The following is a 15,300-nucleotide window of genomic DNA, read 5'->3' as shown; positions in this document are numbered from 1 at the left end:
TGGTCTCTGAGTGTCCGCATACTTCTTCTGACCCGCCACAGCAGCTTTTACACTTGGTGGGCTGCAATGATCACTACATGCATTGATTTTATGTAAACCTTGCGACAGTAAATATAGTGATATGAGAATGTAAAAACAGTATGTACATTGGGCTACTCCAATGTGTATTTTATAAAAGATACACCACTACATTCTGATCTTCTGGCACTTTGGATGTTATGAAGCGTAATGAGCATGTTTGTAAATGGTAATGATTGTGTCTGAATGGACTATTGTGTGTATTGTACATGTTGTATATACAATAAATGTACATGTTGTTCTAATGACTTGACTCCTGTTTATAATATGCTTCTCTTACTCTTGTACCAATTGTAATATTGTAAAGCGCTTTGGCTTAGAGCGCTATATAAATTCAATAAACATAACATACACATTGTGTTGTATGTATTTTAATTTGACTTTTGGGCATGAATTGTACTGTATTGTAGTATTATATATTTTATTAGTGTGCAAAGTTTAATTTAAAATTCATCACACTATAAATAAATGATAAAATCACTTCGAATTAATTGTGTCCTGCCACATATTCCTCATCTTATGATATTCATATTCTGCCAGCTTTGCTGCTTCGGCAAAAAAAAATCTCATCGGAGGGCGCTGCACACGAGGTCGTGGCGTCGATGTCCCTCGACGGGCTCCGTACCATGTCGACGACACCATCAGTATAAATAGCTTGTGCCGCACCCGTTGGCTTCAGTTCCATTTTTCCAATTGATTTGTTTTTGAGAACGGCACGCTTCAAGATTTTCTTCAGAAAATGTCATCTTCTTCTACCCCTTCTACTCCCAAGACGGGGTTAAAAAAATGTATCGACTGCGGATCAAAGATGTTGACTACAGATCCTCACCACGTTTGTCTTTGGTGCCTAGGTTCAGACCATCGAACCGACAACTGTGGCTCCTGTCAGTCGATGACGGGGAAGGCCCTTCGTGAGAGGAAAGGTAAACTGGCGGTGATGCAGGAAGCTTCCAAGGCCTCCTCGAAGGCCTCGTCAAAAAGACATAGGAAATCGAGAGATTTGAAAGAATCGGATTGTCGTAAACATTCTAAGAGGTCTCGATCATGCAGTAGATCGAGACGCTCTTCATCTTCCTCATCAAAAAAGGTTAAGAGGAAACATATATCTCCCTCTTCTTCCTCGGATACATCTACCGAATTGGTACGATGCCTGACTAAGTCGGTTTCCCCAAGAAAATGGGATGAATTTAGAAGGAAGATGATGAATGTCTTTGAGAATGCGGCCTCGACCCCCTCAAAGAAGCCTCAAAAGAGCCAGACCCCGGTCGCTCCGTCGGACGATACAGGGAAGTCTGGAACGTGTGGAAAAATACAGTAGTAAAGGTGAACCTCGAAAGACTCGAGTCGACAGCAAATCGTCAAAGATTCCTCAAGAATAGAGCGTTTCCCCGACACCGTCTAAAAAACATAAGTTGTTGAAGCCCTCGACGACTTTGTCGATGCCATCAGCGCCGACTTCGATATCGAAGCGAAAAGCGTTTTCGACGCCTTTGTCGAAGACGTCATCAGTGTCTTTGAAGACTCCTTCGATACCATCGAAGGTTCCTTCGATTCCTTGGACCCAAACTCATGTACAGGAAAGGATATTTACTCCTTTACCTAAGTCAAACTTCTTTAAGTCTATGTCTTCTATATTTGAAGAAAGTGGCTCTGAAGAAGAAGTTGTTTCTCCTTTTGGAGTACAATGTGGTACTAGAGAGGTCCCAGAAGAATTAATCGATCCAGAATCGAAAATGAGAGACCTGTGTGATAGCCTTCACTCTGCTAGTGGCATTGATACGTCACCTGAGCTGGAGTTTGCAAAACCTGACCCTGCAGAACATGCAGATTCAGGGTACAGGAGTCTAATGAATAGAGTGGTTGAATACATGGGCTGGGGCTGAGCCTCACCCACTTTTGATCAGGATGATATGACTGATATACTTGATCAGGGCCCCCAGAAGGATCCTGTTCTCCCCTACCATAGGGCACTTCAAAGAACGGTACACAAAAACTGGGAAGTTCCTGATACAATTGCTGCAGTCAACAATAATTTTCCAAAGAAGTATAGAACTCCTAATTGTGATCCTGATTATTTAAGTAGGCATCCCACTCCAGAAAGTCTGGTTATTCAAGCTGCAACATCCTCAAGACAAACAGCATATCCATCTATCCCCCGGATAGAGAGGATAAGAAGGTGGATGCTTGGGCCCGTATGGGCTTTACCTCGGGTAGCATGGCTCTCAAGTCAACTGTTACCTGTACCCTGGCCAGGTTTACCCATACCCTGTGGGACTGCATTTTGGTGGCGGCTGAACATATTCCGGAAGGCGAGGAAAGGGAAGGCTTCCTGAATATTGTCAAAGACGGAAAGGAGGCAATGGGGGAATGTCTATACTGCTGATAGTATCAGCAGATCCATGGCTGAAAGCACAGTGCTACGCAGATTTGCGTGGTTGAGGAAGTCGGGGTTTGCACCAGATGAGCAGGCCAGACTGCTCAACATGCCTTTTGATGGCTTGAGGCTGTTTGGTGTAGTAAAGCTGATGAAAGCTTAGAAATACTACATACCTCAAAAGCAGCGGCTAAATCTCTTAGCGCCTCCATGCGACAGCCTCAGAAACCTTATTCGGGCTCATCTTCCTGGAGAGGTTGTTCTTTTCGGTACTATTCCTCTTTTGGTAGAAGAAGAGGACAGGCCATTCAAAGTTGCAAGAGAAATGTTGCTCGTGGTGGACGAGGAAAAAGTGCAAAACCAGCCTCGGGAATGGCATCTTTGCCCTCAGCCGCTCCTGCAGCCTCCTCCAAATCACTCTGAGGCCTTATCGCACAAAGCCCTGGTGGGAGGCATAATCTCTCAGCATCTGAAAGAATGGCGGGCATTACTTCAGATGCTTGGACACTGGAGACAGTAGCTCAAGGTTACTGCCTTCCCTTCTTAATAAGGCCTCAAGACCATCCACCGGGAGCCAACTGTGTCAAAATTCCAGATCTGCTCCTGTTGCAGGACATTTTAACCCTGTTAGTGAAAGGTGCAATAGAACAGGTACCTGTAGCGGAGAGGAACAAGGGTTGGTACTCCCCTTACTTTCTCATTACAAAGGACGACGGAGGATTGAGACCCATCTTGGACTTAAGAAACTTGAACAAGTTCCTCAGGAAGGACAAGTTCAAGATGGTAACCCTTTCTCAGATCCTTCAGGCTCTCCAACTCCAAGACTGGTTGGTATCATTGGACCTTAAGGATGCTTACTTTCATGTGCCAATCCATCCCAAGCACAGAAAGTATCTGAGGTTCTCACTTTCAGTTTCGAGTATTGCCATTCGGGCTGACCTTCGCCCGAGGGTTTTCACCAAACTGATGGCAGTTGTGGCAGCGAGTCTCGGAAGAGGGGAGAAGGGGGTTTCACGTCTACCCCTACCTGGACGATTGGTTGATCAGAGTGCGTTCTCCCGAACAGGCTCAGGGACATCTGTCAATCACCTGTCACTTCCTTCACAAACTGGGCTTCTTCCTTAATTTCAAGAAGTCTCACATGATACCATCCCAAGAGCTCCAGTTTATCGGAGCAGTTTTGGATACTTCCTCGGGCAAAGCCTCGCCTCCCGAGGTGAGAGCTGCCCACATTCTGCAGATGGTAACAAAGTTCCAGAATGCCCAGCATCTGCCTGCCTTTGGTTTTCTGAAGTTGCTTGGCCTCATGGCATCCTGCATTTTTCTGGTCCCAGGCTCGATTGAGGATGAGATCTCTCCAATGGGCCCTCAGAACTCAGTGGTCCCAATTCTCAGGAAGTATGTCGATCTTCTGCAAGTCCCGAGCACAGTTGCTCAGGATCTACTATGGTGGGCTTGCAATGACAACATCCTCAAGGGAGAATCTTTTTGGAAACCATGGCCAGAGAACAGTAGTAACGACGCCTCACTCACGGGGTGGGGAGCCAACACCAACAATCTGACAATCAGCAGTCGGTCTCCATCAGGGTCCAAACTACACATCAACCTATTGGAGCTGAGGGTAATCAGACTAGCGCTGAAAGCCTTCCTGCCCTCTGTACAGGAAAGGAATGTCTTGATAATGACGGACAACATGGTGGCCATGTACTACCTCAACAAGAGAGGAGGCGTTGGATCACTACTGCTGTGCAGAGAGGCAATGCAGCTCTGGTTCTGGGCAAAACGAAAGGGAATCTCTCTATCGGCAGTTTATCTAGCCTATGCGGCAGACGCTCTGAGAAGGCAGAGCACAGTCTCCCACGAGTGGGAGCTAGCCCAGGAAGTCCTTTTGGAGATCGTCGCCCTTTGGGGAACCCCTCAAGCGGATCTGTTCGCGACCGCGGTCAACCGGAAGTGCAAACAGTTCTGTTCAAGGGAATTTTCCTCAAGAGGAGCTCTAGGAGACACGTTTGTGGTGGATTGGAAGTTCCCACTTCTGTACGCGTTTCCTCCAGTCCCCGTGATCCCTCAAGTAATCAGGAGGTTGAGAAAGTTCAGGAAAACCATGATCATAATTGCCCCGGATTGGGCCACGAGGACGTGGTACCAGGACCTTATGGACATGTCCATCTGCCCTCCAATAAGTCTTCCGCAAAGAGAATATCTTCTCTCGCAAGAGGAAGGTTGGGTTCTCCATCCAAAGGTCAAAACACTCAACCTTCACACATGGTTTCTGAGAGGTTGAGATACAAGGATTGGGATCTTCCGGATGACGTAATGGAGATTTTGCATTAGGCCAAAAGGCCAGCAACAAAATCTTTGTACCGGTGTCGTTGGAACAAGTTCAGTAACTGGTGCAAAGATAAGGATGTGGACCCTTTTCAATGTGGCACACCAATGGTGCTCTCTTTCCTATTGCATCTAGCCAATCTGGGGCTCCAGATTGGAACAATTAAAGGATATCTAGCTGCGCTGTCTATTGTCAAGCACTCCTCGGAAGAGGTTTCTTCAAAATTGCATTAATAATACAGTTACTGAAAGGGCTTACTAATGTGTACCCTCCAGTCCCCTTTCATGTCCCATCTTGGGATTTAAATCTAGTACTTAAGTTTCTAACTTGTATATCTTTTGAGCCTCTGCACTCCTGTCCCTTGAGGCTTCTAACATTAAAAACTGTCCTTCTTGTCGCATTAACATCAGCCCGCAGGGTTAGTGAACTACAGGCTCTCTCATTTAAACCTCCATATACTACTGTGTACAAGGACAAAGTGGTTCTTAAGGTTAAACCCTCTTTCTTACCAAAAGTAGTTTCTGACTTCCACTTGTCACAAAAAAATCATATTTCCAACATTCTATCCTCCTCATTTCGGCAAAGAAGAGGAGAGATTGCGTAGACTGGACCCTAAAAGGGCTCTCAGTTTTTACATTTCAAGAATGCCAAAATTGCGTCAAGATGACCAACTTTTTGTAGGTTATACAGGTCATAAATTGGGATTAGCGGTGACAAAACAGACTATATCCCAATGGATCATTCTGGATATAATTGAGTGCTACAGATTGGTGGGAAAGGACCCACCTGATGGGCTTCAAGCCCATTCCACTAGTGGGATGGCTACTTCTGCGGCTCTGAAGAGGGGAGTCTCTGCAGCAGATATTTGTTCAGCTGCAACATGGGCATCAATGCATACCTTCATCAAGCATTATTGCTTAGATGCCTCTTCTGCAATGAAGGTTTATTTGCCAAGGCGGTACTTCATTCCGTTCATGAGAAGAATAACTAGTACTCCCACCTCCAAAATTACCACTGCTATGGGAGCCTATCATAAGATGATGAATACGTGGGAGGACACAATCCATTCGAAGAACAAGTTACTTACCAACTGTAACGTTCTTTCGACTGGATGTTCCTTCCACGTATTCCTTATCCCCCCTCCCATCCTACCCCGCAGTACAGTTTACGTTACTTACACTTTCCTCTCACGAAGAGTCCATCAGTCATGAGGCACGCCTGGGTGTTCCTCGAATATTTCCTCGCAAAAACAGAACTGAAGCCAAAGGGCGCAGCACAAGCTATTTATTTTGATGGTGACTTTGAAACGGTACGGAGCCTGTCGCGGGACATCGACGCCACAACCTCATGCACAGCGCCCTCTGCTGAGAGTTTTTTTTTTTTTTCCGAAGCAGCGAAGCTGGCAGGATACGAATATCATAAAATCTATACGTGGGAGGAACATCCAGTGAAAAGAACGTTACAGTTGGTAAGTAACTTGTTCATCTATTCCAATTTGGCTCCTTTGTACTCAGTTTTAGTTTTACTGGCTTTCATTTTGATTAGACTTTGTCTTTGGCCTCTGTATATGTGGACAGAAGGGGAGCACCGCTCTTGCCTCCCTGCCTCTCAAACTTGAGCAGAACCACCTCTTGTTCCGGAAGCAACTCAAGACCTTCCTCTTCCCTTTCTCTTCCTCTCCCATGCTGATGACCCATCTGGTCCACGCACTGGTCACCTGGCCACCCTCTGAGCGTGAGCCCAGGTCCCTGCATGTCCAGTTGCAACTCGCACTGCCTCCTGGCTCACCCAGTACTGTTGGTTTGTATCTGTAAACCTACAGTCCTCTCTCGCTGCACTTAAGAGCCACCCGTTGGCTGTATTTCCTTACTTGCACTGAGCCACCATCTGCCTGCACTATTGGTTACCTGCACTTCTCCACCCCCCACACCGCTTTGCCACTTCTCCCCATCGATTTCCCTGCAGTTGCGCAATCGAAGTGACACAAGTCCTCGTAAGATCGTTGTTTTGTCCGCCCTTTGTTCCCCCCCTCTTGTCTCGTCGCGCCTAGAAATTGAGTTACTCACCGTAGTGACTAATGTACTCTTAGTCCATAGTCCCCTTTCCTCCATACTGCATGGGCATCCCTTCCTAGGGATGGGAGACAAAACCTTTTTCACCAGAAAAAACCACCTTCCCCTTTAAATTTAGAGGCATGCTGGAGTGCAGCCCTGGGAGTGTGCGCTACCCTGACTTCGCCCCCCAGCGCCACTCCTCAGTCTCCATTGACGCGTCCACGATATTTAACATTGCCTAATGACACCAGTATTATTAGGAGGGTGGGTGGTGGGACGTATGGAGGAAAGGGGCCTATGGACTAAGAGTACGTTAGTCACTACGGTGTGTAACTCATAATTACTCTTACGTCCCATCCACTTTCCTCCATACGGCATGGGCTATTACAACTGACTGTAGCCCTAGGGTGGAGAGGGGACCCTCTTAAGCAAATAAATTCATTGGAACTGCCTGTCCGAAGGCCACGACTGATTTAGAGCCGGCGTCTAAACCGTAGTGCTTACAGAAAGCCAAAGGGGTAGCCCAGGTAGCTCCCCTGCTTATGACTTGCCACAGGACCTGTCGCTGGAAGGCAATGGCTGTGGCCTTGGCTCTGACCGCGTGGGCGTGTATGTTGGCTGGCAGTAGCTTGTGCTGCCCCTCGTATGCCTCTTTGATGGCTGCAACCATCCACCGTGCAATAAAAACCTTGGATGCCTGGAACCTGGGTCTGGGGCCGCCAAAGGTGACAAAGTGCATCTGACTTGCGGAAGCCCTTGGTCCTGTCCAGATAGAATTTGAGAACGTGTCTGACATTCAGACAGTTCAAGAGTCTCTGAGCCTCGTTCTTGGGGTCAGCGAAGAACTTGGGCAAGACTATTTCCTCATTTAGATGAAAGGCAGAGAGTACCTTAGGTAGGAATGCCGGGTGAGTCCGCAGGACTACCTTATCCCTGTGGAAAGTGGTGTAGGCTTCTGAGGCCAACAGAGCCTGGATCTTGCTGGCTCTGCGAGCGGAGGTAAGTCCCACCAACAAAGCAGTCTTGATGGTGACCAGCCTGATGTCCACAGGCGCCATTGGCTCAAATGGTTTGTGTGCCAAGGTGCCCAACACCACATTGAGGTCCCACACGTGGTGTGGCCTCTTGATGGGCGGGTAAAGCGTGAACAATCCCGCCAGATGTTTATTGACAATCGGGTTGGAGGAGGAGAAGACCTCCTCTGAATTTCTGTAGGCCCTTACGGCTGCCAAGTAGGTGTGACATGTGCCCATCTGAACGCCTCAGTGCGCAAGGTTCGCCGAGAAGGAGAGCACGACGTCCAGCATGCACATAAGGGGGTTGATCTCCTCAACATCCGCCCAGTGACAGAACCTGCTCCGTTTGCTCTTATATTGGCTCCTGGTATCCTTGCTCCTGGTGCCCTGAATGGTCTAAAGGTTAGCCCATGATAGGCTCAGGTGCTTGAGGGGGATCTGCTCAGTGGAAGGTGAATGGGTGGCCTGTCCGTGAGGCTGAGCAGTTCGAAGAACCACGGTCTCGCTGGCCACCAGGGAGCTATCAAGATGATGCTGAAGCGACAAGCTTCCTTCATCTTGCGGAGTACCCTGGGGATCGGGGGTGTGGGAGGAAAGGCATATGCTGTCATGCCTTCCAATTGAATCTGCAATGTGTCTCCCAGGGAGCCTGGGCCCAGCCCCTGCCAGGATGCAAATTAATGGCACTTCCTGTTCTTCCAGGAGGCAAATAGATCCACCTGAGGGAAGCCCCAAGTGTTGAAGACCACCTGCAGCACCTGGTCGTTCAATTGCCATTCGTAACTGTCCGCTCACAGCCTGCTGAGCCTGTCCGCTTGCAAGTTGGCTTCCCCCCGGAGGTGAACGGGTAGAGGTAGATGTTGTTTTCCAGGGCCCATTCCCAAATGCTGACCGGTAGGCCCGATAGCGGACGGGACCTGGTACCCCCCTGCCTGTTGACATAGTACATGCTGGTGGAGTTGTCGGTCTGGATAAGGAAGGCTCTGAGGGCTAGCCAAATGGCCCTTAGGTCCAGCCAGTTGATATGTGACTCCTGCTCTTGCTGGGTCCAGACTCTGTGGATGGTGTGGCTGTCCAGATTGACTCCCCAGCCCTCTAGAGAGGAGTCCGTAGTGATGATGGCCTGTAGGGACGTCTGCCGAACGGGCCTGCCCGTCCACATCATGCAGTCCCTGGACCATCACGTGAGGTCCGAGTGGAGAGAAGGGGGATGCTGACCAGCTCCACTTGGGAGCCCCTCTCCTAATTCCATGAGGCTGCGAAGTGCAGCTGTAGTCTCCTCATCCGGAGTCTCGTGTGTGGCATGGCCAGGAGACTCGCTGCCATGATACCCAGTAGGTGTTGGTACCACCAGGCCGAGGTCACTGCTCTGGTAAGGAAGTGCGTCGTGGTCCTCAGGAGGGCCGTAATCTTGTCCTCCGAGGGAAAAACCTTCTTGCAGCTAGTATCCCAGATGAGGCCCAGGAAGGTGAGGCTCTGCGTGGGCTGCAGCGGGGACTTCTTGAGGTGGATAGTGAACCCCAGGTCCTGGAGAGTGTTCATCAGTGCAAAGGAAGTGTGGGTAACCCCCTCTGGAGTTCTTGCCCTGGCGAGCCAGGTCCAGGTATGGGTAGACATGGTGGCCCTGGGCCCTGAGGAGGGCTGCCACTGCATTCATGAATCTGGTAAATACCCTGGGGGCTGAGTTGAGGCCAAAGGGTAGCACCTTGTACTGGAAATGACAGCCCATGATCCTGAAGCATAGGAAGGAGCGATGAGGTTACCCATTCGGCACGCGTAAGTAGGTGTCCTTCAGATCCAGGCTGCTGGTGTAACCATCTTGAATTTCTGAAGAGGGAGGGAGAGGTTGAGGGTGGATAGGTCCAACACAACTCTCTGGCTAGCCTGGTTCTTCTTTTGTATGGCGACAATCCTGGAATAGAAGCCTAAGCCCCTCTTGGAGGCTGGCACTTCTTTCACTGCTTGGCTCTCGACGAGCGACCGGATCTCCGCCCTCTGCCAACAGAGTTACTGTCCTAATCTGTGGGAGTGGAGGGGTAGGAGGGAGGACAGGGAGGTATTGCTAGGCGGTACCCCTGGGATAGTACAGAGGATCCAGGGGTCCATAAAGTTGTGGTGCCGGAAATGTACAGGAGAGGCAAGCCTGACACCCACGTGAGACACGTGGACCCGAAGGGACGCGTCATGCCTTTTTTCCGTCAGAGGCTACAGCTGAGGAGGGGGACTGGGAGAAGCCCTTACCCCCCACCCCTTTGTTTCTTGCGCCGGTGCTGACTCGGCGAGCGGTCAGGTTGCCTCGACCTCCGTTCCTGGAATCCCCAGAACCCCCCAAATGCCTGCCCCTTGTTGGAGCGTTGGTGCGACTGGGTGTACACCTTTGGCGTGACCTTCGTCAGGATAGATAAAGACTTCGCAGTCTGCAAGCTGTTCTTCTTTTTGTCTAATTCCTTGTTGGTGGCAGAGTAGAAAAGGTCACTACCCTCGAACAGACGGTCCACTATGAGATCCTGGACGTCGGGGTTAAACTTAGTAGCCCGAAGGCAGGCCGTCCTCATGTCTGTGGTGATGCAGATGGCCCGGCAAGAGTTATCGATGTGGGCCACGGTGGACTCCATGATGTCCTGCGCTACCAGCCTGAATTCTCCGAGACCAGCCTTGAAGCGTGCCTGGCTCTGCACCGGAAGTTCCGGAAGGAAGTCTATTTTCTGCCACAACCTCTGGTTAGCGGCTGCCAACATGGCATCCGCGTTGGCCTGACGCAGATGCAGGGAGGCGTTCGAGTACAGTTTCTTCCAGTACACCTCCAAGATCTCCTCCTTGCCTAGCAGCACCGAGGACGAGGTGGCCGAGGACGACTGAGGCTTGGAGTAGAGTGACGTTGCAGCGATCACTGAAGAATGCAGCTGGGGGTGCGTTAACAAGAGTGTATCCCCTTCCATCTGTCTATATTTGACATCGAGTTGCCGATTGACAGGTTAGGCTGAGTGTGGCTGGAGCCACCCCTTCTTGGCCAGAGCCACAACGTCTTTCTGCATCGGGATACCTGCTTTGGTAGGGGGTCCTAGGGTGAGGACCTCTGCCAGGACCTCTGCCAAGACCCCCTCCTCGGCTGCTCGATCTCCAGCTGAGGAAGGCTCAAATATTCTGTCAAACCTGCAAGCCTGTCGTGGAAGGCCTTCGCTGACGATGGCGTGTCAGGGTCCTCCTCCTCATCTGTGTACACCAGAGTGTCCGGCTGGTCCGGAACGGGTGGAGGAGTGATTGGACGCCGTGGGCTGCGGTGTGGAGACCGGAGCCGGAGGTTTCTGCGTAGGCTGAATTGGACCAGCCTGTACTGTGGGAGGCAGGGGAGCCGGAATCTGAGGAGCCGGCGGGGGCTTTGCTGGGGCCTGTGGTGCCAGAGCCATGGGAGGAATGACTATGGATGCGCCCATGGAGTGACCAAGTCCCTGACAGCATCCCGTAGGATGGCCCCCATCTGGGGGGTTCGCATCAGCGCCAGGAACCTTTCGAAGAACTTGTCTTCCGAGGCAGATGGGGAGGCAGGGGATGTTGACGGAGTGGCTGGGGGCTGCTGGGGCCGGAGCGCACTCTGTCTAGGTGCTGATGGATAAACTCTAGGCCATGTACCCGGTTGACACCAGTCCTACCTTGAAACTCGTTCACCCGCCTGCCCTGTTCCTAGGCGTGGTATCGGATGAGCGCCCATGTTTTCTGGCACAGCGGCCATTTTGTCCGGCTGTGTGGCACGTTACAAAGTCGTGGTGCCTGGCTCCCTGGGTCCAGCCTCCTCCAGAACTCTTGGTTGTGGAGTATGAGGTCTACCCGGCACCTCAGGTCTGGGCCTGGATGGCGTGTTGCCCTCAGCATTGTTGCCGGTAGTGCTGCGTGCAGGCGCCTCCTCGGACATTGAGCCGGTACTAGGGCGTTGACCCTCAGGTGTACACCCAGTAAAAAAACTTTGCAGTCCCTCAGCACTGATTCCGGAAGGAACTGACGACCCCTCTGCCGTAAGGCCGGTAGCTGGACTAGCCTTGGTGCGTGTGCTGGTAGTAGAACCTGAGAGGTTCCTCCCACTTGGGCGTTTCCTTGGGAAGGAGTCGTCCTTATGGGGTGCGATGGAAAATAGCGGCCCACCTTTGGGCCTCGATCTCTGCTTAACGAAATTCTTCAAGTCCTCTGGAGGCCACCTTTCGAAGAGCTCTCTCCCCGTAGTTAGCCTATTCTTCAGAGCACGTGGAGTCAGTGCGTCACACCCGGTACAACCTTGCCAGCCGTGGTCAGGGCCAAGACAGCAAAGGCAAAGAGCGTTGGGGTCAGCCGTAGGGAGGTCAGCCCTAGGGAAGAGCCCCTCGCAGGCTAGACATTTGCTGAAGTCGACATGCGCCGGGGAGGAGCATGACACCGGAGGACCGAGTACCTGAATGACAAAGAGAAGACAAAAGAAAGAAGAAGAAGAGGAGGAGTTCGGGAAGAGCACGTGGTATTACATGGCCGAAGCCAACCCCAGGAGCGATGGTGAAATCGGCCTGTTCCCGTCGACGCGGAAAAGGGGACAGAGGAGTGGCGCTGGGGGGGCGGAGTCAGGGTAGCGCATGCTCCCAAGGCCTCACCCCCGCACGCCTTTAAATTTAAAGGGGAAGAAGGTTTTTTCTGGTGAAAAAGGTTTTGTCTCCAGTCCCTAGGACGGAGGAAAGGGGACGGGACGTAAGAGTAACACTTGTGTACAGGCGTATTACAAATGCCATATCATATCGTATCATATGTTTTGTAATTGTTTTTTGATTATTTTGGTGAATTTAAATATTTTGGTAGTTTGTGCGCCCTGATGTTACTTTTGTGCATCCAATGAATGCATTCATTCATACAGTGCCTGAATGCAGGAAGAATTCATCATGAATTCATAAGAAGGACTCTTCTACCAGAGACTGATGTGTTTCTACACTTGTTTTTGTGAGTGATTTTGTCAATATTGTGACTAAGCAAAGCAAGATGGGTAACGTTCACCACCCTGGTTTTACCCTTGCAGCTAGAAATTACTCCCGGAGCTTTGGTAGGACCAGAAAGCCTGCTTCATGGTGCCAGTCTCTCCACTCCCCATAAACCTGCTGAAACAGACCTGAATTCCCAATAGGGAGAAGGGAAGGGGCATCTTTCTCTCTGTACATTGACCTAAACTCTGCTATCAGAAGACTTGCTCCTTATTCATCTTATAATGAATTAGCAATCTCTGAAGCCATTGTGCAATGAGAGCGAGCCCTATCGCTCTTACCCCAGTTCTGCACTCGCTTTCTTGTCACTGCCTAACAACCTTGACAATGCTGATTCAAGCAAAGGATGGGTGCTGAATCAAACTGCACCACACACTGCATGTAACTTGCAGCAATTGCAACTTTTCAACCCTTTTCCTGTCCGGAGTGAGGTGCTACCGTGGTACCTCAAGCTCAAGTGGAGGAACATCATATTTAGATGATGGCCAAGCACCGAGGACATCATTTTAGCCATGAAAGATGACAATGGCAATCTGGTGCTACCTTTTAGAATTAATCAAAAGATTACAATTGTCTTTGATGAGTGGGCTGAAATAAGTATTTTCAAGAAGTTGCAGGCACTATTGGCACATATTTGTTTGGAAATATTCATACCTAACCGGCAGGACTAATGAGATGGTCATCAGTGCCTGAACCACTGCTACTCCTTACAGCCTCCGTGGCAATCCTCTGCTCAACTGTACTGTTCGCCTCATTCCACTAAGGTGGGTGAGCTGATCTAACACAACTCGTCTGCTTTCTGCATGAGACAGATCCGCTTCTCACTCACACAGCTCTTTCCATAGGGCGGCCATGTTTCCCATTTCATGCAGGGTATAACTTGACAATGTATTACCAAAGTACTTCTTTTATACCTGCACCTCCAAAACATCTGCATGACCCTCGTAAACGGTCTTTATATCTATTCCCCAGATCCTCTTTCTAAATGTGGTGTTTAATAGCCATGATAACACACAACCTCATGTGTTCAGTATTTTCAACACATTTTGTTTTGGCCTTTTAATGGAGTAGGCTTAATGCTGCTATTTCCTATGCCCTTCATCAGGACTCCCATAGCTTTTACTCCACTTCATGTCTCATATATTTATCCTGGTTCATAAAAGGCCAAAAAACAATGTGGACAATGATTTTTAGTCAACCAATATAAAAGAGAAATTTTTGTTTCAGAGCCCTTATGTACGGTTTTAATGTTTGTTCACCAATGTGTACATTGCATATTTTGTCATTAATGGTTTTCCATGAAGTGTTGTTTTATGTTGATGCAGATGATGATTTAGTTTTTTGTAGATGTGTGAATTTAAATGTATCCTATGTACTTCTTTTTAAAGAGGCCTGGATGGAAGTTGAATGTATTGATCATTATGAATAAGGAAAACATTGGATAAATGTGTAGCATCATGGTTAGTATGGAACTGAGGGATGGAATTGACTGGAAATGCCACATGTACATTTCTTGACTTTACAATAATGAATTGAAGAGCGTTGCATATAAGAGTTGATCCATTTGGAGTCATTGCATGTTGTTTATCCATCGATTATAAATTAAATTGACTGGTAAAAGAGGATGAGTAAGGGCTAATTGTGCAGTGACTCCACAGTCACCTTAGAGCAAGACACTACCGCAAAATAAATAAATGTCCCATATGTAATTATCGTCTTTTTTTCCATGTCAAAGGCATGTGTGTCACTTTGTGTGGTGTTCTGTCCCTCACAGGCACGTCAGCAGGCCCAACTTCGACATCAAATGGCAGAAGACAGCAAGGGTGACTATTCGTTATCGCTCCAGAAGTTCAACCATGAACAGCACGAGCATTATTACACACAGATACCCAACATCTTTCAGGTGAGATATGCACATTAATACACACAAATACCAGACATCTTCCAGGCGAGATAGGAACATTATTACACATGGATCCCAGACGTCTTCCAGTTTATATAGGTGTGGCCGATTAATTATACAATGAGCCTGGGTTTCATGACCCAAAGGGTTCTGCTTCTTCCCCTCGTGATATGATTCTTCCACAGGTGGTCTATTCAGTTGGGGCTGGGATGTTGGGTATAAAAGTATATATCTCTTAGGTAGCTACCATCCTCTCTGAGGGTGTCTAATCTTAACTGATAAGGGTGCCTGAACTTTGAGGGTGATTGTGCAACTCCCACCATAAACCACCTCCCTGTTACTGAGTCCCTTCCATGCACTGGGATGGAGTCAGGATATCGATGTGGTCACACCTGTGAGGGGAAAACCTAAGAAGCAGCAGTTTCTTCTGAGCCTGCTGGAATGATAGGACAGAAAAGGGAAGAGGGCAGAGACAATTATTATTTTTTTTTTTTTATAACTCTGTTTATTGAGTTTAAACAACACAACATCAATACAAGCATGAATCATAGGCAT

At 49.0% G+C, this 15,300-nt stretch overlaps 1 protein-coding gene across 15 annotated transcripts in view; it reads left to right on the top strand.

Annotated features, from left to right (window-relative positions):
- The window catches only part of FNBP1 (formin binding protein 1), a 1,284,153-nt gene that overhangs the window by 759,737 nt on the left and 509,116 nt on the right, over positions 1-15,300 (top strand). For all 15 annotated transcript variants that reach the window (XM_069609253.1, XM_069609251.1, XM_069609250.1 and 12 more), the window contains exon 7: positions 14,617-14,745. In XM_069609253.1, the coding sequence (XP_069465354.1) occupies positions 14,617-14,745 (129 nt within the window). The remainder of the gene's footprint in view (positions 1-14,616; positions 14,746-15,300) is intronic.

The sequence above is a fragment of the Ambystoma mexicanum genome, chromosome 8 (genome assembly GCF_040938575.1).
Source record: "Ambystoma mexicanum isolate Mex_15411 chromosome 8, UKY_AmexF1_1, whole genome shotgun sequence".
NCBI lineage: Eukaryota > Metazoa > Chordata > Amphibia > Caudata > Ambystomatidae > Ambystoma > Ambystoma mexicanum.
This window is presented reverse-complemented; position numbering and strand designations above follow the sequence as displayed.